This window comes from Myotis brandtii, unplaced genomic scaffold (genome assembly GCF_000412655.1).
Source record: "Myotis brandtii unplaced genomic scaffold, ASM41265v1 scaffold37, whole genome shotgun sequence".
Classification (NCBI taxonomy): domain Eukaryota; kingdom Metazoa; phylum Chordata; class Mammalia; order Chiroptera; family Vespertilionidae; genus Myotis; species Myotis brandtii.
Genome location: NW_005364225.1, coordinates 3082190 through 3106928, shown reverse-complemented (window position 1 = coordinate 3106928; position 24739 = coordinate 3082190). Strand labels below are relative to the sequence as shown.

The 24739-nt window shown below is 36.5% G+C and overlaps 1 protein-coding gene across 5 annotated transcripts in view; it reads right to left on the bottom strand.

Moving 5' to 3' along the window:
- Positions 1 to 24739, bottom strand: part of CEP126 (centrosomal protein 126kDa) — an 83294-nt gene that overhangs the window by 20582 nt on the left and 37973 nt on the right. For 4 of the 5 annotated variants that reach the window (XM_014544578.1, XM_014544581.1, XM_014544579.1 and 1 more), the window contains exons 5-9: positions 19801 to 19990; positions 15119 to 17246; positions 6942 to 7054; positions 3500 to 3575; positions 1749 to 1958 (exon numbers count right to left, since the gene is read on the bottom strand). In XM_014544578.1, coding sequence (XP_014400064.1) covers positions 1749 to 1958; positions 3500 to 3575; positions 6942 to 7054; positions 15119 to 17246; positions 19801 to 19990 — 2717 coding nt within the window. Of the gene's footprint in view, positions 1 to 1748; positions 1959 to 3499; positions 3576 to 6941; positions 7055 to 15118; positions 17247 to 19800; positions 19991 to 24739 lie in introns of those variants that run through there. The other variant, XM_014544580.1, reaches the window with a different exon arrangement.

Sequence of the window (24739 nt, the reverse complement as noted above, 5' to 3'; positions counted from 1 at the left end):
TCTTTCTTTCTCTTCCTTCCTTCCTTCCTTCCTTCCTTCCTTCCTTCCTTCCTTCCTTCCTTCCTTCCTTCCTTTCAATTAAAAAATGTTTTTGTTATTTTTTTCAGAAAAGGGAGACGGAGAGAGAGATATAAACATCAATGATGAGACAGAATCATTGATTGGCTGCCTCCTGCACGCCCCAAACTGGGGATCAAGCCCCTAACCTAGGCATCTGCCCTGACTGGTTTGGAATTGAACCGTGACCTCCTGGTTCATAGGTCGACACTAAACCACTGAGCCACGCCAGCTGGGCTGTGACTTCAATTTTCTAATGCATTTAAAATAAGCTATACTGTTGTTGTTTATTTGCTTTTTCTTAGTCTTAGGGTGGGGCTGACACATTATAGCTACATTTTAAGCAGAAGTGGAATACACACATAATACATACACATACATTTTTATATATGCCTTATATAGGATGTATGTGTATATATTATGTTAGATTTTTTTTCCCAGTGGTTCTCAACCATAGGTGATTTTTGCTACCCAGGGAACATTTGTCAGGAGACACTTTTCATGACTGGTGGTACTACACAGCATTCAGTGTGTAGAGAGGTCAGCATGTGGCTAAACACCTGACAATGCACAGGACAGCTCCTACGACTAAGAATTATCATGCCCAAAATGTCAGTAGTGCCAAGGCTGAGAGACCATGCTAAATACACTCTCACATAAAATACTGTTATTATTGCTCATGTCTAAATATTTTGTAATTTCCACCCAGCCAGTGTGGTTTAGTGGTTGAGCATAGAACTATGAACCAGGAGGTCATGTTTGAATTCCCAGTCAGGGCACATGTCCGGGTTGAGGGCTCAATCCCCAATAGGGGGTGTGCAGGAGGCAGCCAATCAATGATTCTCTCTCATCATTGATGTTTCTATCTCTCCCTTTCCCTTCCTCTCTCTGAAATCAATAAAACTATATTTTAAAAAACATAAATATTTTGTAATTTCCATTATGGTAGCTTTTTCAGAATCATGGTTTATTTACAAATGTGTTTCTTAATGGTTATCATTTTGTTATTCATGTTTAATTAAATTGGTGTCAGAGGATGTGCATAACTTTAATCCTTTGAAATGTGTGAAGGCCTATTTTATGGTATAATATATGGTCCATTATTATAAATATTCTATATGTATTTTGATCAAGTTTGTTAATCATGTTTGATTCTTATATATCTATTTGATTTTTTTTGGTCTAGTCTATCAATTACTAACAATGTAAAAAAAATCTCTCACCATGTCTAAAAAACATTTTATATATTTTGAGGCTATGTTCTGAAATGCATACAAAGTGAAAATATGTATATATTTCTCCAGAATTAAAACTTTTGACCATCACAAAGTTATTTTTTATCTGTACAGCAAAGCTTTCTGCTTTATAGTCAATTTTGTCTGATAATAATACATCTAAACCAGTTTCCTTTTGTTAGAATTTGCTTGTTAGAATTTGATTATTTTCTATCTTTTTTATTTTAAGCTTTTCTATATTCTTATGTTTTAAATATCTTATTTATAAACAGGACATGAGTATGGTGTAATAGTATGGCATATTCAAATATATTGTTAATTGTTCCTTACTTGATTTAAGAGGTGATAATCTGGATACATTTTGTATTTTTAATTCTTAAGCTAAATTAAATTTTAAATTAAAATAGTAAGTAGAAAATATAACCCTTTTTACTAAAGGTGTTCTTCCACACTTACAGAATAACCTTTCATTGAGACGATTAAGGGACTGCAGGATCTTCTGCTCTTCAGCTGATAGCGCACAGATGTCCAATTGCTGGGTTTTATTTAAAGCCAGATTTGGTTTCTGTAGCTGCTTGTTACTCATGACAGACAGAATTTCATCCTCAGCCACTGAAGATTTCACTAGGTTTTCAGCCATCAGAAACTCAGAAGTACTGTCTGAAACTAAAGAAACTTAACATTAACTATTCTTTGATCCCTATTTGTCTTCAGGATCAGCACTTATACACACTTAACTGACATGTCTATATGTATTCATTTCACTAACAGGAACCCAGTGAATCTTCTGTTCCTTTGCCTTTTGTTTATCAGAATCCTCTATACCTAGCATTTCCCCATCCCTAATTTTTTAAAAAAAGATATCCAAATGATGGCATTGAGGACATAACAATGCCTATAAAGTGTTACCTGAAGTAAAGAAAAAATACATTCTGTTAAAATTATTTTGTGTATTTTTGTCATTCATTGGTAGTACAAAGAAGAGATAAAGTAGACTGTCTTTACAATAGCAATTAAGATGAGTTATAAATAAAAGAGTAAGAGAAAATAAACTTAAAGAAAGATTAGAAAATTAGATAATCAGCTGAACAGGACAACCTAGAAACAGATCAAATTAGTTATAAGAACTTAACACTTGATCAAAGATGAGATAAAAGAAAGATGACACAGTAAGTTTGTTGTTTAAAAAGAATCAACTTGGAGTTTCATTTCACATCATTCATTTAAACAAATTCCAAATAAATTAAAGAATTAAATTTAATCTAAAGGAAAAAGAAACATTTCTAAATTTCTATATTGAAAAGGTTTTTTGAGCTTAAAAGTAATGGAGAAATCACTAAAAAAGACTGAAAACATGTTTATTTAAAGCCTGTCTTCCATAACAGACTTTAAATTTTTGAAGGGCAAGACTTTTGTAGGTTTTGTTCATTATTGTATACTCAATATTTAGCTGCAGCTGGGAATTGGCTTTCATAATCATTTATTGCATGAAAAAATAAAAATAAGACCTTTATATGTAATAATAAAACATAAGTGCAATAAAATACAAATAATAAAGTAGTAAAAATATTTGAAATTAATATAAGGATTAGAATCCTTGATATTTAAAGAATTTATAGAAGTTGGCAAGAAAATATAAAAACTCCAATATCTACAGGGAAAAAGAATATAAAGAAACAATTCACCAAAAATAAATATACACACAAAAACAATTAAGTATATTAATAAACGATGTACAAATCAAAACTAACAAAACACCATATCTTTTCCTGTGATATAAACAAATAATATAAGTGATGTATCTCAAGTAAGTACATACCCCAGAATTGAATAATAATACACTCAGGAAAATACTTTAGTAATATGTATGAAAGCCATAACAATACTTATATGCTTTGATCCAGAATTTATTTAATACAAACTTTTATTCAATAAATATTTATTAGGTGCCAATTACTATAATTTTAATTCTGAGAATCTAACTTAGGAAAATAATTGAAAAATCAGGAGAAGGCTTATGTAGAAAGATGTTCGGTACATTACAACTTAGAATAAAGAAAAACTGGCAACAATCTGAATGAACAGGGGGAGGACAATTAAGTCCCAAGTGGTACTTGAACACTCACATAGTATGTAAGTATTTGGGTAAATACATATAAGAAAAAAAAATCCCCTGGTCAGGGGAAAATGTTTAAGTTGAAACATACCTTCTTCAATATTAGAAGTATCCCTTGTAGCTTGTTTTGGCTCACTTGAACTTAGCTGGACCCTTCGTCCAAAATTCTATAAAAATAGAATATTAAATCAACATAATTCTGTATTTAAATTTCATGATATATACATTGACTTTTAAAAAAGTGTTATTTGCTGTATATATTTTCAGCTATCACTGTTCATGTAAATTGTATATTTTCTTTTTTTAAAGTATCAATCAAGAATTACTGAGATAAGGCCTTTCTACAGTACCTAAATATTTTAAAAAATGTTTAATTTCAATTTTGAAAACTTTTCAGGTTGCAGTGTTGTCTTGGATATTTGGAAGAAAGAAGTAATTTGGGTGGCAATCAAAAATGCTAATTAAAGAAAAGTTGAAAATCACCTTAATGTTTGTAATCTACTTGATTTATCATAGTACAGGTGAATCACTACTACCAGCCTAAAGCCTTGGATATGGCCAATGACAAGGATAGGTTAAATATCTTAGATAACAAAGCTTAAAGCAGAAAGAGCTGCATAGAACCGGGAAACGGGAAATCTCAGAGCACTGGCCGTCAGTACACCCACCCATTCAACACTCTCAGGAATACCCACTCTCCTTCCCCGGATATGCTCTACTTGCTTCTTTACTCCTATTCTGTTCCACTTTAAGAAATGACTTTTTCACCGATAAAACTGCCCGGCTACAACCACACCTCACCTTTGATCATTCTGTTCTGAAGAGTAGCCGATGCAGGTTTCTGCAACAGCCCTCCTTCAGCAGCTCTCGTAGCCTAGCCTCATCTTCATTACAGACTTGAGACACCCTGGCCTGAGGCCCTGGCACAAAGTGGTAATTGTGCTCTTTCTATCTTCACTGATCTCTCAGATTCTCCACACAGAAGTGGTGGGCTGAGAAAACTCAGGGATGACAAAATACATTTCCTAACACAAGGTGACAGGGGCCAGCGCTATAGTAACTGAACACCACAGTTCGGGTAAAAACAAAAAACAACCCCCCACCCCCCACAAAATCCAAAATCAAAGCAAAACAATAAAACTGAAAAAATTAAATTTCAAACTTGATTTTGACATTGGAATACGGACCTATATTCTAAAGCTAGATTCAGAACATTTGTAAAGTGGGTGTGTGAGTGAAAGTGGAAGTAAGGCTTCTGGAAAGAAGGACAAAAATAGAATTCTAAAGACTAATATAAAATGTAAAGGAGGAAGACAGAAGAACAGCATAAAACCAGAAAAATAAAGATGAATTTAGACAGGGCAGTAATAACAGCCATTTAAAATTTAGTTTGTGTTTGTTTTTTTTTATAACAACTACATATTACTTTTAAATTTAAACTATATTAATAAAAATAAAGAAAATATAAAGATAAAAAATTTTGTTTTATAGATTTTGAGATGTTTGATGTGAATAACATGGAAGTTAATAAAAGGATTTAATATTTATAATCAGGAAGTTAGGTTTATAATAAGTACTATGTTTATATTAAGCAGTAAGAATATATTGGTAATAGGACAACTTAATTTACTTAAATAAATGATTTTTTTTGCTGATAAGATATATCATGGTTGATTGTTCTCCATATTAATAAATTTGTTCACATAAAAATCAATAGTTTCTATAACATAAAATAATAGGATCTTCAACCTAAAACTTGAAATATAAATTCTTCATAAGGCACTATTCCAGTTTTATTAAAAAACATTAGAAGTGATATTTACAGTAGAAACTCCAAGTAAAATGCTATTCACTCACACATCTAGAATTTTTAATATTTTATATTCAATCCTTGGATCAAGTTAGACCCCTAGAAAATGTCATATCTAGGTCACATTTACTTAGCTCTCATAGAGTTATCTTCACTAACTAAAATTAATATTATTGTGCTTTTGAATTTTATTGAAGACTAGTGGCCCAGTGCAACTGCTCTCCCCTGCAGGCTAGTTCCCCCCCAACTGCCCTCCCCTGCTGGCCTGGTCACTCCTAATTGCCCTCCCCCGCCAGCCTGCTTGCCCCCAACTGCCACCCCCTTCTGGCCTGCTCGCCCCCAATGGCCCTCCCCTGCTGGCCTGATCGCCCCTAACCACCTCTGCCTTGGCCCAACCACCATAGCAACCTGATCACCCCTAACCGCCTCTGCTTCGGCCCCGCCACCATGGCTTTGTCCAGAAGAACGTCCGGAAGGTCTCCCGGTCTAATTAGCATATTACCCTTTTATTAGTATAGATGTCTATTTCAAATAGCCATATGAAACTTCCTATTCATTTGTTATTGATTGTTGATAGGGATATGTCCATTATGAACTTCAAGATCCACTATAGAAGATCCTCAATGGTAAATGTCTTTTAAATAGTATACCTCAAACAAATTCATTATCAATATCTGCTGAGACCTGTATAACATCCTATTTTTCTTTTTACCATGTCTTCCAGAAGCTCAGACCCAAATAAGATATTTAAACACAGGGAACTATATTAGTCTTTATGATTAGCATACTTGCTTCCTCTACCCATGCATGTAATTTCGTAATGTATATTTAAATAATTTTGCTGTGAATAACCTCAGTTTTCCCCCAGAGTTGACCATCCTATATAATAAAAGCCTAGGTGGCGTTGCACGACGTCATCACAAGATGGCCACTGTGATGTCATCACAAGATGGCTGCCACAAGATGGCCACCACAAGATGGCCAACACAAGATGGCTGGCAGAGGAAGGCAGTTGGGTGTGACCAGGCCTGCAGGGGAGGGCAGTTGGGTGCGACCAGGCTGGCAGGGGAGGGCAGTTGGGAGCCATCAGGCTGGCAGGGGAGGGCAGTTGGGGGCAAGATCAGACCAGCAGGGGAGGGCAGTTGGGGGCCATCAAGCCAGCAGAGGAAGGCAGTTAGGGGTGACTAGGCCAGCAGGAGAGGACTGGGGGCGATTGGGCTGGCAGGGGAGGGCAATTGAGGGCGATCAGGCCAGCAGGGGAGGGCAGTTGGGGGCGATCAGGCTGGCAGGGGAGCAGTTAGGCGTCACTCAGGCCGGCAGGGGAGCGGTTAGGGGGCAATCAGGCTGGCAGGCAGAAGTGGTTAGGGGCAATCAGGCAGGCAGCGAGCGGTTAGGAGCCAGCAGTCCTGGATGGTGAGAGGGATGTCTGACTGCCGGTTTAGGCCCGATCCCAGATTGAAGAGGGTGCAGGCCGGGCTGAGGGACAACTGCCCCCTATCCGTGCATAAATTTCATGCACCAGGCCTCTAGTATAGCAAATAATTATAGTACAGCAAGCTCCTAGCATAGAGATTCCAAGGCTGCTTGACAATGACTTTGGGTATACTTATATTTCTGTTGTGGGGCACAGTTTACAGCAAGAGCAGAGTCCTTGAACAGAACAGTCTTTTTTCCAAGCTATTTTCCACCATTCAATAGAAAGTTTTACTAATAATGTACTTACATTCATTTGCTCACTGCACTTCTGTCCTACAGATCCAGGGTTTTGTTTTCTCTGCTCTAAAAGATTTCTTTGTTTATTTTCAACAATTCGTTTTCTTCTCATAACAGTAGAATCTTAAATAAATGCCAGCACAATATCAAATTTATACTAGTAAGTAGTATATCCACCATAAACTTCCAAATTACCTTCAAACATCACAGAAAACTCTGTTTCATCCAGTCAGCAAACTATTATTGTTTTACCTACTATTCTCTAACATGGCACAGTTACAATGATGAATTAAACAAAATTTCTTCTGGGATCTGGCTGAGTAGATCAGTTGCTTAGAGCATTATCCCCATATGCCAAGGTTGTGGATTCATCCCAGTCAGGACACATACAGGATGCAACCAATGAATGCATCAACAAATCTCTCTCTCTCTCTCTCCATCTCCCTCCCTCTCCCTCTCCCCTTTCCTCTTTCCCACGCCCTCCCTCTCCCTCTTCCCTTTGCTCTTTCCCTCTCCTTCCCCTCTCTCTCTTAACTCAAGAAATTAAAAAATTTATATAAAAAAGAATCAACCACTGAATGCAAAGACAAGTGGAACAAGAAACTGATGTTCTTTCCTCTCTTTCCCTTCCTCTTTAAAAAATTAATTAAAAAATAATCTCAGCTTTTGAGGTGTTTACAGTTTAGAGCAGTGACTTCCAAAGTGTGGTGCATCACCAAAATAAATCACTGTTGTGCATGAAGAACATATTGGAATTCTACTTTTTATTAATGACCTAAAAGTAATAATTAAGCTTTATATTATGGTAATACAGTTGACCCTTGACACAGGGTGAGAGCTGTTAGTGGCACTGACCACCCACGCAGTGGAAAATCCTGTATAATTTAAGTTGGCCCTGGGCACACTTGGATTTCCAACTGTGGATGGGAAATTTGTATATGGTTAGCACTATCCCCCTTGACAGTTTGCAAGGTCAATGGTCATATATTGCACACAGAAACAAAGTTACCTTGGAGCAAGAGATTCTAAGTGTGTGAGTTGGCAGTGTTATTTATATGTGCACTTTTGCTTTCTTCAATGTACTAAATTTTATATGTGCTTTAGTGGGTTATGGATATCTTGTAGTATCTAAATGAGTCCTCACAAAATGAGAAAGAGGCTAACAAGACTTTTGTAGACCTTCCATTACATGTGTAATATTTTATTATTTAAGGTGAGTAGTGGGTACATGTGTATATTATTTTCTATGCTTTTTGTATAACATTAAAATATAAATTTGCCCTAGCTGGTTTGGCTCAGTGGATAGAGTGTTGGCTTATGGACCAAAGGGTCCTGGGTTTGATTCCATTCAAGAGCACGTGCCTGGGTTGTGGGCTCAATCGCCAGTGGGGGGTGTGCAGGAGGCAGCCAATCAAAGATTTTCTCTCATCATTGATGTTTACATCTCTCTCTCCCTCTCCCTGCCTCATTGAAATCAATAAAAATGAATTAAATAAATATAAATTTGCAAAATCAGAGATCAAAAGTAATACAAGTAATGCAAGCATTGGCGAATAAGAAAGGCACAACTGACCCATCTCTTATTCTCATTGTAAACTTTTTGCCACATAATTATAATGACAGTATAATTATGTTTATAACAAAGTTAGGATCACAAATAAAAATTTATAAAAATATCATAATAAACTTCACCCTAAATGCATAGTGTACCTGGAGGTATTAGCTAATGATGGCATATGAAGTGGAGTCATCTATTATTGATAAGGCATTTGATAAAGATTAAAAGGAAAAAAAGATATTTGAAAAAAGTATTTTATATTTTAAATGAAAGAGGTGAAGTAACAACCAACCCCACAGACGTACACAGGATTATAAAAAAACTAGAGACTGGTGCACGAAATTCATGCACTCAAGGGGGGCGGGGGCGTCCCTCAGCTTGGCCTGTGCCTTCTTGCAGTCTGGGAGCCCTCAGGGAATGTCCTTAGTGCTGCCATAGAGGCGGGATCGGCTCCTGTCACTTCTGGCTGAGTGGTGCTCCCCCTGTGGGAGCACACTGACCACGAGGGGGCAGCTTCTACACTGAGCGTCTGCCCCTGGTGGCCAATGCACTTCATAGCGACCAATCATTCCACCATTTGGTCGATTTGCATATTAGCCTTTTATTATATAGGATACTACAAACAACTCTACTCCAACAAACTGGACAACCTAGATGAAATGGACATATTCCTAGAAAAATACAATCTTTTAAAACTCAATCAGGAAGAATAAAAAACCTGGATAGGCTGGTAACTACCGATGAAACTGAAGCAGTAATCAAAAAACTTCCAGCAAACAAAAGCCCTCGTCAGGACAGCTTCACAGGGGAGTTTCAAACATTCAAAGAATAACTAAAACCTATCCTCTTCAGACTATTCCAAAAAATTCAAGAGGAAGGCACATTTCAAGCTTTTCTACAAAGCCAGCATTACCCTAATCCCAAAACCAGATAAAGACACTACAAAGAAAGAGAATTACAGGCCAATATCCCTGATGAACATAGATGCTAAAATCCTCAACAAAGTTCTAGTGAATCAGATCCAGCATTACATTTGAAAGATCATACACCATGACCAAGTGGGACTTATTCCGGGGATGCAAGGCTGGTACAATATCCACAAATCAATAAATGTGATACATCACATAAAAAAAATTGAGAGACAAAAAATCACATAATCATGTCAATTGATGCAAAAAGCATTTGACAAAATGCAACACCCTTTTTTGATAAAAACTCCCAGCAAAGTGGTAATAGAGGGATCATACCTCAACATAATAAAAGCCCTATATGACATACCTACAGCCAACATCATACTCAATGGGCAAAAACTAAATCCATTTCCCCTAAGAACAGGAACAAGACAGGGATGCCCACTTTCACCACTCCTGTTGGACATAGTACTGGAAGTGCTAGCCATAGCGATCAGACAAGAAGAAGAAATAAAAGGCATCCAAATTGGAAAAGAAGAAGTAAAACTGTCATTATTCACAGATGACATGATATTGTACATAGAAGACCCTAAAGACTCCATCAAAAAACTACTAGATTTTCGGCAATGTAGCAGGATACAAAATTAACATCCAGAAATCTATGGCTTTTTTATACACCAACTAGAGGCCCAGTGCATGAAATTTGTGTAGTTGGAGGGGGGTCCTTCAGTCTGGCCTGCACACTCTCGCAGTCTGGGAGCTCTTGGGGGAAGTCCAACTGCTGTCTTAGGCCCACTCCCCATGGCAGTCAGACATCCTTAGCACTGCCACAGAGGCAGGAGAGGCTCCTGTTACTGCCACTGTGCTCACCAGCTGTGAGCCCGGCTTCTAGCTGAGTGGCGCTCCCCCTGTGGGAGCGCACTGACCACCAGGGGGCAGCTCCTGCATTGAGCGTCTGCCGCTCCCCCTGTGGGAGCACACTGACCACCAAAGGGCAACTCCTGCATTGAGCGTCTGCCCCGTGGTGGTCAGTGCGTGTCATAATGACCAGTCATTCTGCCGTTCGGTCGATTTGCATATTAACCTTTTAATATATACTATGCTCATAGTCACTAATCATCCAAGAGATGCAAATCAAAACGACAATGAGGTACCATCTCACACCTGTCAGAATGGCTATCATCAACAAATCAACAAAAGACAAGTGCTGGCAAGGATGTGGAGAAAAAGGAACCCTTGTGCACTGCTGGTGGGAATGCAGACCGGTGCAGCCCTTATTGAAAACAGTACGGCATTTCCTCAAAAAATTAAAAATGGAATTCCCATTTGACCCAGTAATCCCACTTCTAGGAATATATCCCAAGAAATCAGAAACTCCAATCAGAAAGGATTTAAGTACCCCTATGTTCTTAGCAGCACAACTTACAATAGCTAAGATTTAGAAACAACCTAAGTGCCCATCAGCAGATGAGTGGATTAAAAAACAGTGGTACATGTACACAATAGAATACTATGCTGCTGTAAAAAAGAAGGAACTCTTACTATTTACAACAGAATGGATGAACCTGGAGAGCTTTATGCTAAGTGAAATTAGCCAGAGAAAGATAAATATCACATAATCTCACTCATTTGTGGAATATAATGAACAACATAAACTGATGAACAAAAATAGATCCAGAAGCATTGAACAAACCATTCGGTTCTAAATCTTCGAGGCAAGACCTACCAACACTTTTGTACTTCCTTGATTTGTAACATAACTTTATTTTTGTGCTTTACTGTTCTTTGTATAGATGTCCAGTTTTATGGATTGTACATTACCGATCCCAGGAACAGATACAGTATGTGCTTAAAACTATGTATTGTTTCATTCACATACATGCACTTAAATACTATCTACCAATTATTATACTAGCTGGAAAACTTGGTATTTTTGCAAAAATAATACAGTTTGCACTGGCATATCTGGACAAATTTCTAGATATGATAGTTTTACTACCTGTATCTAATTGTTTTAATGCCAATTTTCCTGAGGACTGAGGCTGAGATCTTTTCATGTTTATTGACCATTTGGCTATCCTCTTTTATGAAAGGCTTATTCAAATATTTTCGTTTTAAAAATAAATTGGCATTAAAAAGAAATAAAAAGAAATTGGTGTGATAGTTTTTTTAAGTGTCACCTAATCCAGAGTGCCCAGTTATTTAATCAAACACTAATATGGGTGTTGCTGCGAAGGTATTTTGTAGATGCTATTAAAACCCATAATCAGTTTGTTTCAAGTAAGGGCGATTACTGTAGATAATTTGTGTACCTACTTCAGTCAGGTCAAAGGCCTTAAAAGCTGGACTGAGGCTTCCTTGAGAGAATAAAAAATTCTGCCTGTGGATAGCAATTTTAGTTCACCCCTGTGAGTTCTGGCCTGTCCCTTCCCACATGGCCTGCTCTAAAAATTTCAGACTTGCCTAGACAGCCCTCATTTTCACATAAACTAATCCCTTGCAATGAACCTTAATATATCTTATTGGTTCTGCTTCTCTAGTTAAACCCCGACTGACATAACTGGGAAAGATAAATATCACATAATCTTTATATATTTGGGATATGAGCTCTTTGTTAGTATTATACATTATAAATATCTTCTGTCACTCTGTGGTTTGCCTTTTCAATACCTCAGGGGCATTTCTGGATGAAAAATTTTCTAATTTTAATGTACAATTTATCAATCTTCTCCTTAATAGTTGTATGTCTGGGTAAGAAATCTCTGTACATTCTAAAGTCTACATTATCTTATAGAAACATTCCTTTTTCTTTTCCATATTTATATCTACAGTTTACCTGGAATTGATTTTTATGTATGGTGTGAATTAAGGGTTATTTTACTAATGCCAGATGATCATTGAAATGATTCAGCACTATTTAATGAAAAGACAAGTCTTTTCTCCCTGCTATGCAGTACCACTTTTGCCAAAAATTAAACATGTAGATCTCAAATATGTGGGTGTTTCTAGACTGTATTCTATTCCATTGGTCTAACTATCCTTGTGCAGATACCATACTGTCGTCTGAGAGGAGGATGTAAATTGAATTACTGATTTAATTAATTAATTAATATATATTTTTTATTGATTTCAGAGAGTAAGATAGAGGGAGAGAGAGATAGAAACATCAATGAAGAGAGAGAATCATTGATTGGCTGCCTTCTGCACACCCCACACTGGAGATTGAGCTTGAAACCTGGGAATATGCCCTGACTGGGAATTGAACCATGACCTTCTGGCTCATAGGTCATTGCTCAACCACTGAGTCATGCCGGCTGGGCTGAACTACTGATTTTAGATGCAGAGGAGTTATGGGTATTGACAAGGTGCACGGTATGACAAAGGGAATGGGTACTTGAAGCAGAATGGCACAGAAAATCATTAGAGATGAGAAATAATTGAGAGAGATTAGGGTGTTGGATTGTTCATCCACATGAATGCTGAATCAGAATGCATAGAAAGGAAGACTGTGAACCAGATGCCAAAGTCATCTTTAAGGGAAGAAATGACTTGAGAAGTCAGGAGGTGGGATACTTGAATGGCTTAGGCCTCAAGGGAATAGAGTTTTTACTGGAGAGTTTTGCTAGAGAGTTCTGGAAATGCAATGAAGAGGAAGATGCCGTCCATATTTTCAACCCTGGGTACATTTAGTCTGAGAATAAAAATGATCTGGTAAATAGCAAAGTAGGAAAACAATGAATAGATGCTCATTGAACTATAATTCACTATTAGCAAAGGGTTCATTTATAATGTTTAATATTTAAATAGTTTTGAAAATAAGTTTGAGTGACTAAATATACAAAATATTTAGTATTGTTAGTATTAGATTTTCTAAGTATAATCACTGTATTAAGAAGTATAGACATATAGAACAGTTTGAATACTTCTCTTTCAATGAAGTGTTAAAATTCATTACATTTTCTAGTGTCCTTATATAAATATCCATAAGAAATACCCCATTTGATTAAATATTGGAATGAATACATATATTCTTTCACCAGAGAATGAGAACATAATTTTAATATGCTATCCTTTTATGCTTAAGCTACTGGGAAACTATGTTTCTTAATATTTTTTCCTGATCAGCTTAGACTCTGATAAATGATATTTGCTTAATAATTATATATATATAATTTTAGTAGAAAAAGCACGCCTGATCAGCTTAGACTCTGATAAATGATATTTGCTTACTATATATATATAATTTTAGTAGAAAAAGCACAGAACTTGGAGTCATAGATATTCAATTTAAAATACCAATTTTGCTATTTACTAGCTCTTAACCTTGGGCAATTCTATTTCTTTCTTTGCAAGTGGTGTTATAAAAAATACTTATTTCTCAGGATTGTTGTGAGGTTTAAATGAGACAATAACTATAAAGCACCTGGCACTGTAAGTGGCACAGGGTAGGAACTCATAATTTATTTATCATTATTACTTTAGAGTGTCAAATCTGTATGATGCTTTCATCTTTTGGAAGCAGTGTGAAAACTAAAGTTACATTGTAAAATGGCTGAATAGAAAAAGATGGCATCATAGAGAGCAAGTCAGAACAAACATGTGAGAGTAGAGGACTATTTTTTTTTATTCCACTCTAGTGAGAGATATAATTTTTTTAAAATCTAAATTTTGTAGATATGTACTGAAGATTTTTAGATTATAGTCTTTGCATTTAGCTTTCCATCTGCCAATATGGCTTGTGTCTGTTCAATTCAAGAAAGTCTGGGTGTCTAAATTAAGTACCAGGCACAGTTAGGACCTGATAAATTACAAAAAAGTTCTTTGTTCTTAAAATCTCATGGTCTAACTGAAGAAAGCTTTAAATAGTCAATTTTAAAGTAACTCCCTTCTTTATATCTTCTTAATATTTATTCATACCTTTTGGGGAAAAAAAGCATTGCTTTTCTGTCTCCCCCCCACCTCACACTCCCCCCTCCCCCGCTGCCCCAGCTCCAAGTCCTAGCTATTTCTCAATGGGGAACTGATTCCCAGTGGTATGAAAATTTATGGTCACCTAGTCCATTCTTCAGAGGAAAGTAGCTTCATGAAGCAGCAACCAGCTACAAAGGGCAATCACATTTTGTAGAGAAATACTTTTCAAAAATGTTTAAAGCAACGCTATTATTTTTTCTCTTCATATGAAAACCAACATATATAGCAGATAACAGTAGAGCTGCCACTCTTTTGGAAAGGGGATGGAAGAGTTTGGCACATCTATCATTAGTTTATAATAATTCAATTTCACAAACATTTAAAACAAAAAAGGAAAGTATTATAACATCATTTATTTACCTATCTGGAATAATTTAAACAATATTTTTACTGAGATTATTTTACAGACATTTTGGCTATAATATTGGGGTAATGACAGAATGAAATGGTATAACAATTAGACCCTATTCTCTGTCCTCCCTCTTTTAAATTAACAAAAGTAATGGAAAAAATAGAGGCTAGCAAAAGTTTCTAATTTTAGCTGAGCAATGGTTGGGTAATTCTCTTAACTTCAGCTATTAGATAGCTAAGGGTGCAATACTAAAGAAGATAAGTTGTTTCTATAAGGTTATTATTTAACATTAATATATATATAGTCTACATTACTGTACAATAAGAAAAATTTCACATGCATTTAAATAAGTTATTATATATTTCGTCTATAAAAATATATAAATTTATTCTTACCAGCAGCCTTTTCATTTTGACCCAGACTATTATGCTGTCTTTTCCACGAGGGAACAGATTCTTCTTTAGTAGGTCTGAAAGCCACCGAGTGATGACTTTCTTCATAAACAGGACATCTTTGTGCACAATATAATGTCTCATCCTGCTGGGCAATGATTTGAGTGCCATTTGAATGATTTGGTTTTTTTGCTAAAGTTTGGCACTCAGAACAACAATATGGTAGAGATGGCATCACAGGGATTGAGTCAGAGCAAACATGTGAGAGTGGAAGACTACATACTTTATTCCACTGATTCATCTTGTGTTCTGCTGGAAGCACATGTTTCGAATTAAAATAGTTCTTTGTAATAATGTTTTGAGAATTTTCAGGCATTTCTGATTGACACTGAAACACTTGTATATTTTTATCACTCCTAATATTTGGTGGAGTTTTAGGAGGATGAGGTACAACTAATTTACCCTGAGCTTGTAAAAACGTGTTGGCTTTGCTTTCAGACTGTGCTTGAATAACAGTGCCTTTTCTGTTTGTATATAGAAATCCTGATTGGACTTTAGCAGATTTTGTTCGAATTACCTTTTCTCTACCTCTTTGTATATTAGCTTTCTGAGTTTTAGAAACACTATTATGTGTGGGAGAGTTACTTTCCTCTTTTTCTGAGGCTGGCCAGGCTTGTTTAGCAATATTAAAAGCTGAAGGTATAAAGCAGTTCGAAGACACATGGTTTGTCCTAGACCCTCCTGAAGCAGCAAGATTTTGAGAGATAGAATCATCCTTGGGCTTTTTTCTATTAGCAGAATTTACAGCACAAGCAGGAACACTAATTATGTTGCTAGAAACACCACTCTTAGTTTGAGTGTGGAATGATTGAGACCACTGTTGAGATATTTCTATTCCATTCTTCAGTGAATGATTATATTCAGTTTCATCAACCCATCTCAGTTTTTTAATAGTCTTTGGAATTTCTGCCACTTCCCCTTTTTCTTTTGTTAATTCAATACTATCTCTGATAGCTTCTGCTTTTTTATTTCTTAACTTAAAGCCTTGATTTATAACTAGTGCCTTAAAAGAATCATGTTCGTATTTTGATTCTTTCTTTAAAATACTTTTAAGAAACCTCACACTGCTTCTTTCAGCAATATTGTATTTCGTTTTCTTTTGCTGACCAACTAAGTCATAATTAGAAGTTACTTTAGACAATAATGTTGATGTTTCAGTTATTTTCTGTTTTTTATCTTTTGAATCAGAGTTGTGAGGTATGTAGGCAGCTGGAAAATTGTCTGAAAATAAAGGCAACTCTTCCTTATTAGAATTAAAATATTTTTTCTTTTTATCATCTTTCAATTCTCCTAACTTATCAGGACACTGCACTGGGTCAATTTCATTATTATGGATAATCTTCTTTGGTAAAGGTTCAGTTGATTGTGTATTAGATGGCAAAATTAAAGATGTTGCCACAGGTACAAATGAAGTAGGAATTGAAGTAGTTCTATTTTCTTGAGTTAATTCAGAATATTTCACTTGGTCTGAAATTGTAGCCATTTCTTGAGTTAGAGAATCTGGAGTGTCCCAGGCTTTGCTGCATTTAAATGTTGGGCTCTCAGTAACTGATGGTCTCTCTCTTTTGAATGCCCCAGAACAGGAGTCAGCTGTACTCACAGTGCTGGTTTCAGAGGTCTTTTTGTTTTTTTTATTGGGTATAAATATGGACGGACTACATACAAAATCTACTAAATTATTATTAGTATTTGTGGTTCCTTCCACAGTTCTACATAGAGCAGATGGATTTTGTTCTTTACTATTAAAATATTCACCTGAAGGTAGAACATTAGGTTTACTTAAAATATCTGAGAAAGGTATGTCAGTTTGAGTATTTGGATCATCTAAATTTTTTAGCCAATTATTTATATGTTGAGTTTTAGAGAATGTCAGTTTATCTTTATCAAAGCAGCCTAGATTAGCTGACTGTAGATTTGCTGATTTGAGGAAAACAGAATTCTGCTGAATTGACGTGGGAGGCTCCTTATTAACAAGTGTTAAATAGATTTGTTCACGTTCTCCAGCCTCAAGACTATCTATACTTGAGAGGGTTTCAGAATTTGTTATCTGATTAACTTCATCACAAAATTTCTGAAAGAAAAAAGAACAAAGTTTTATAGCTTAGAAATTTTGTAAATGCCAACATTTATGATTCAACACATCATTATTCCTGAGCCCAATTCTCCTTGGCATATAAAATACAGTAAAATAATCATAAACAGTGTAGGCATATCCATAATCTATATGTCTGGAGCAGTCCTCAGAATGAAAAAAGAGGGAACCAAAAAAGACTTTGATAATAGAGTTGTAGCCTTAATTTCTCTGCTTAAAGTAACTACCCAATTATTCTAGGCACAGTTGTAGCTTGGAAAATAATTTTGCTATTGTTATTCCATTTAGAATATGAAGTTTCTTGAAGGTTTCATAACAGCACGTGAAAAAGTTATTTACAAATGGCATTTTTTCCTAAAACATTCTCTAGACTTGAATGAAGCTCCTAAAAGCTCTATGGCCCTATTATAAATTTCCTGTTGGAAGGGCTATATCCTCCTATACAATAAAAGCCTAAAATGCAAATCGTCCCCTTGGGCGGTCGTTCGACTGGGAGTTTGACCACTCACTACGATGTGTGCTGACCACCAGCAGGCCAGGCCGAGAAACCCCACTGGTGCATGATCAGGGCCAGGGAGAGACACAGGAGGTTAGCCAGCTGGGGAGGGGCCATGGGAGGGTTCCAGGGCATGTCTGGTCCATCACGCTCAGTCCTGATCGGCCAGACCCCAGCAGCAAACTAACCTACTGGTCGGGAGCGTATGCCCCCTGGTGGTCAGTGCACATCATAGCGACTGGTTGACTGGTCTACTGTCTGCCCCTGGTGGTCAGTGTATGTCATAGCAAGTGGTTGAGTAGCCTTAGCATATTATTAGCATATTACACTTTGATTTGGTTGAATGGTGGACCGGAGGACCGGACACTTAACATATTAGGCTTTTATTATCCTAATATATAAAAACCCAGGGTCTGTAACATCCAAAATGACCAAAGGCTCAACCAACTGGAAGTCAGTCTTGCAGTCAGTGCTGCGTTGCCATGGCGACCCAGCACTGATTGCCGCCGCTGCAGGCCCGGCGACCCAGCACTGTCTGCTGAGGGGGCTGCAACCTGGGCATGTGCTCTGACCGGGAATCGAACCATGACCTCCTGGTTCATAGGTTGACACTCAACCACTGAGCCACACTGGCTGGCTATCCTTCATGGAGTTTGTTGAGTTTTGGATCTGTGGACTTATAGTTTGATCAAATTTGAAACGTTTTAGTCATTGTTTCTTTAAATATTCCCTCCCTTCTTTTTGGGATTTTAATTAACTGTATGCTTGATATTGTCTCACAGGTCAGTAATGTTCTTTTCACTTATTTCTAGTCTTTTTCTCCCAGTGATTCAATTGAATAATTTTTATTGCCATGTCTTCAAGTCCATTAATCTTTTTGCCCACCCAGTAAAATTTTCATTTCAAATATGCTTCTCAGATCTAGGTTTATTTAGTTCCTTTAAAATATCCTTTTTCATTATGTTCATTTTTACTTTAATTCCTTGAAAATATTTATAAAAATGGTTTTAAATTCCTGCCTGTTGATTCCTTCATTTCTGTCATTTTTGCATCTGATTATATTGACTAAGTTTTTCCTAGTTAACTGTTATATTTTCTTGTTTCTTCACATGTCTAGTAAGTTGTGATTAAATGTTGGACACTGTGAGCATTATGCTGTGTATCAAGATTTCAGTCTTCTTTAAGAGAGTGTTAAGGTTTTTTTGACAGGCTATTGAGTAACTTGTGGATTTTTTTGAGGCTTATCCAGAGTGTATGTCTAGGTAAAAAGTCTATGTAATCATAGGACTTACCCCATTTGTTTCCTTTTTTTTTCAAGATTATATCCTGTACTGCCTAATGTGTAATGTCTGAAAACATTTGTTTCATACATTTTATTCATAATTATAGTAGTTTATAGCAGGAAGATACTTCATCATAGTCAGAAGTCTCCTGCTTTGCTTTTTTAACCTTGCCACTATTGCTTAGTTATTGAATTAATCGGGCCAAGTTTATGAATTTAATCTTGGTATCAGCTTACTAAGGACTGAAAAATAAAGCACATGAATATTTCAGGAAAATCAGCTGAAATCCCACTCACTGGTGGGAAAATAACAAAGTAAGTGCCCTAAGAGATAGAATATAAGCACCATTTTTGCTAATTGCACCCTATTTTCATTAAGAACCTACTGTCCACATGCAGTATAATTTTCAGGTTGCATTTTATAATCCAGTCTCTAATAGTGACACATATTACATTCTACTTTCAAATAGCTTTCTTGTTAGTCAGTAAATATCATTCATATAGCATATTTTTCTAAATATAAGATGGAAAAAGAAGAATAGAGGAAGCAGAGGGGAAAATGAATAAAATGTAAGGAAAAAACCCAAGAAATTATTTTTCTAGTATCTGTGATGAATTTGTGTTAATTCATCCACATTCTTTTTCATGGCCTATCACTGGCAAATGGCATACATTTCTTTAATGGAGAAAACTGCAATGAACATAGAATTGTTACTAGATCATAAAATATTAATACCATATCTATAGTTTCATACTTGCAAACTCCTTAGATGTTGATCTTCTAGGAATTTCTGAGTTTCCATTAGTTTAAGCTGGAATCCATCTTTGTTAGTAGCCAAGTGTGTCCTGCTGTTTTCCTTCATTTCTTTATCACAATTGATTTTGGATAAGAGATATTTCTGGCCATTTTTTGATAGTGATGAAGGCAAGGCATTACCTATAGCTCTGTGAACCATACATAAAAATGCTCAGTACATTTAAATAAGTTAACTTCTTTTTACATACATATAAATGACACATTCATATAATGTGTGTATGTGTGTGTGTGTGTCCAGATAATTACATATAAGGATATTGGAGAAATATATATATTAGCATGGGAATTTAAGGCAGTCAACAATAGCATAAAAATGGTTGTAGCATTATAGTTCTAATAAAGCACTCCACCTTCATGTAGGAATGTCCAATTATTTATGGCTTTGATTATTAAATCCTATTCCTCTATTGTTTAGGACAGATACAGAAGGAATTCCTTCAGATGTGTAGAGTCAGTCCTCAGTTCTTTAAGAGCATTCCTATCTGGATAATAATTTGCATTACATTAGTTCTAAGTTGGTGTCATGGCTAGTAGATAGTCCTATAACTCTAAGAGAGTTGGTTGAAGATTCAGGTAGGTAAACAATTGCTTGTCAGGGCAGGCAGGAATTTCCATTCTAACTTACTAGGCTTGGGTGCTTGCATCTTATTCCATGGAGAAGTATGAACACACTTGTTTCCAGTTGAATCACATATATAAGCATGGCTTTTATGTCACAGAAAGGTATCTTTAATGTAGACTCTACTTTTAGTGTGCCAAAATGCCACCCCAAATCATCAGGGGATGACATCATCTTCTATTAGAATTTTGCAACTTCTAGAAACTTACAGCATGCTACAGTTTAGCGTAAGTACAAAGTGCAAAACAAAGAACAAAGGAAGATTTTGGGTGGAGGTGGGATCAGGATGAGGTATATAAAAAAAGCTGACTGCTGCTGCACTAGAGCCATTAGTGTGAATCCCAAGGGCATTTACTCCTAATTCATTTGAATTCAATTATTCGAGTCAATGAAGATAAAAATGTTTTAGAAGGTGAGGTATGTATATACCTATCTCCAATACCCATATACATTTTTATTTGGACAAACTGACACAGTCTGGCTCAATGAATACTAGATTCCTGACTATCTTTTTGTGACCACAGGGAAATCAGGAAGAGCAAGGAGTTATTTAACACAAATTTCTGAACATTGAAAGTATGTTTCTCTCTCTTCCTTTTAGGCCTTTCTCCTCTAACATATTCCTTCCCCTTCAATCACCCTTCCCAAACAAAATATTGCTAAATCTACAAAGTATCCAATAAACTCAATTTATTTACCTTTAAAGTTGTCGTCTCTCAACTCTTTCTTCTCTATTTTCTTCTCTACTCCACTTGCTTTTCTTCTCTTCTCTACATTCTTCCCCCAGTGAGGAGGATTGAAGGGATGGATAGGAATAAAAGGAGATGGGGAGGTAGAAAGAGAGGGAGAGTCAAGCATGGGGGGAAAGGAAGAAGAAATCATAAAGGAAGAAGAAACAGGAGGAATTGGAGAGGGAAAATCTAAATAAGTTGGAAGCAAACATGGAGAGGGAGTTAAATGCAAAGATGAGGAAGAAAGAGGAATAGGTGAGGGAGGGGAGGATGGAGAGATAGAAGAGGAAGGTGAAGGAGAAGCAAGAAAGGATGAAGAGGAAGAAAACTGTACAGAGGGTGAAGAAGATGTGGAATTAGAAGGAGATGAAGACAAAGAAGAGGATGGAGAGTGATAGGGAGGCAGGTGGGAGAGAAGAGAGGCAGGCGGATGGTCTGCAATGGCCTGGGGCAGATTTGACAATGCGGTTTGTGGAACAGATTGCTGGACTGACTGAAAAGAATCTAAGCTAGCAGGATGTTCTGGCAATGGAGCAACATAAGAAAGGGTGGGGACAAATTGATGAGGGGGACGACTGGATAAACCAGAAGGCTTCAAAGCTGGGAGAGCTTCTGAAGGGATTGGGGAAACAACCAGTTGAGCTGGAAGGGAACGGCGCACAAGGGCAGGCATTAGAGTGGCTGGGGTACAATGTTGGGCTGGAAGGAAATGTTTACGCCTGAAAGTTTTATAAAATAACTTGCTCTGTGAGTCAGAGTCAGGAATGGTTGGAGAACTTCGGGGTGGCTGTGGTAAATGGTCAGGTGGGCCACAAGGAATTGGGGCTGGTAGAAAAGGGAAACTGCTAGAAAATCTGGGAGTTACTGGGGCTGGAGGGCGAGGAAGATATTTAGTTGGGTAGGACAATAATGGGCCTGGTAAAAAGGTCTTTGGAAGAGTAGAGGGAACAGATGGACGGATAGGCAGGGTATAGGGCTGGCGAGTGGGAGAGACAGTAGGATAGCTTGGAAGAATTTGGGAATGGTGGGATAGCAATGGGGCCCGTGAAGGAGACAGCTGATCAGGTAAGTAGGGATCAGATGCGGAGACAGCTGGACAAGCAGGAATGCATCTGCACAGGTGGGAAAGCATTTGGACAGGCAGGTAGAGAGACAGCCTTCATAAATGGTTTTTTAGTTTAGTTTTAGTTTTAGTTTATGGGTTGCCTACAGGCTTTTGATTAATATTTTTTTGTGCTTAGGATCCATGTATAATCTTCTTTGTTCAATCATGTGCTCTCACATGGGCTGAGAAATGTACATAGCTTATTCAGATTCCCTTTTTCTCATTCCTTGCTCTTAGAATATTTTCACCTCTCAGAAGTCTGATAGTCATATGGATAATGAATATAGGCTAGATCAGTGATGGCGAACCTTTTGAGCTCGGCGTGTCAGCATTTTGAAAAACCCTAACTTAACTCTGGTGCCGTGTCACATAGAGAAATTTTTTGATATTTGCAACCATAGTAAAACAAAGACATATTTTTGATATTTATTTTATATATTTAAATGCCATTTAATAAAGAAAAATCAACCAAAAAAATGAGTTCGTGTGTCACCTCTGACACGAGTGTCATAGGTTCGCCATCACTGGACTAGATGATCTGGTTTAAAGCATTAGTACAAAGGGCAAATAGAGGTCAAGTAGACCGCTGCTCAGTTCTGGCCAGATTTCTCAGGATAGCATGTGGTTTAGAATTTATGGTCTAACCACAAATACATGGATATTGGAGATAGGTATCTAACAACATCTTTTAAAGTATAAAAATTCAATGTGAGAGTAAAATAGAGCTTCTTTTACCGCACTTCTACCAGAGAGTCAAGTATATTATCTTTGTGATAAGGATTTCGAATGTGCTGGAAGGTTGATTACTTATATGTTAAATGTTAGTCCCACATTAACATTTTTGTGTCTCATTATTTCCCGAGGCAGCTTCAATTGTCATATGAACATATTCTCTTTTTCTTGAGGCTTAAGCTTTGAATACCTTTCATTTTTTCATATAAAATTTTTCTCCTTTAGAAGACCACATTACCAACATCTTAAATTTTTTAAAATCTATTATTAATATTTTTCATATTAGAACAATTGTTTATGGGTACTGATATATCTCTTTCTTTGGAAACTCCCTATTTCTTGGCATTACAGTGATTTGCTGCATAATGACATTCTTGTCAATGACAGACAATATATATGACTTTAGTCCTGTAAGATTATTAGGGAAATAAAAAATTTCTATTGTCTAGTGATGTTGTAGCCATCATATCATCTTAGCCCAACACATTCCTTACATGTTTCTGGTGATGCTGGTATAAGCAAACCTACAGCACAAAAAATTATGTACAGTGCATCATCCTTGATAATGATAATAAGCAACTATGTTACTTATGTATTTACTATACTGTACTTTCTATTGTTATTTTAGAGTGTACTCTATTTGTTTATAAAAACCGTTTGCTGTAAAACAGTGTGCTGTGTTACACTGGCAGCAGGCTCATACATCTCACATTCACTGTCTCTTGATTGCATAATTTTCTCTTGTGTTTGATTTAATCTGCTGTTGTTTTGTATAGTAACATGCTTCACAGCCTATATGTGTAGTAGGCTATACCATCTAGGTTTGTGTATGGATACTCTATGATTTTGTACAATGACAAAATTGTTTAATTTCACATTTCTCAGAATGTATCCCGGTCATTAACTGGTGCATGACTGTGCTTTATTCATTAATGCATTTTAGACTTATATTCCACAAAAAAGCCTTTTTAATGTAATAATAACTCTTCAATACTTGCAACTTATTTATATTTGTGATAAATAGTACATATAAATATTTCTATTAACCTTACATCTGGTCATTAATATTTCAATATCTTATATTTTATAGCATTTTATAGTTTACAAAGCATTTTCACACACATTATTTAATATTGTTAGTTATCTGTGAAGAAAAGGTCAACTTTTTAATAAGTAAACCAGTGTTCTCTCTACAAATTTTGTACATCTGTTGTTTTACAAAAACATAACATTTATATGTGTGTATGTGTATATATAGATATAGATATCATAAAGTCATAGTCATACAGTATATTTCAATATAGTGAGCCTGGCTTCTGGCTGAGTGGCGCTCCCCCTGTAGGAGCACACTGACCACCAGGGGACAGCTCCTGCATTGAGCGTCTGCCCCCTGGTGGTCAGTACACATCATAGCAACTGGTCATTCTGGTTGTTCCATCATAAGCGTTGCTTAGGCTTTTATTATATAGATTAGAGGCCCGATGCACAAAATTTGTGCACATTAAAAGGGAATTAATTGCCCTAACCAGTTTGGCCTAGTGGATAGAGCATCGGCCTGTGGACTCAAGGGTACCAAGTTCGATTCTGGTCAAGGGCATGTACCTTGGTTGCGGGCACATCCCCAGTGGGGAGTGTGTAGGAGGCAGCTGATCGATGTTTCTCTCTCATCGATGTTTCTAACTCTCTATCC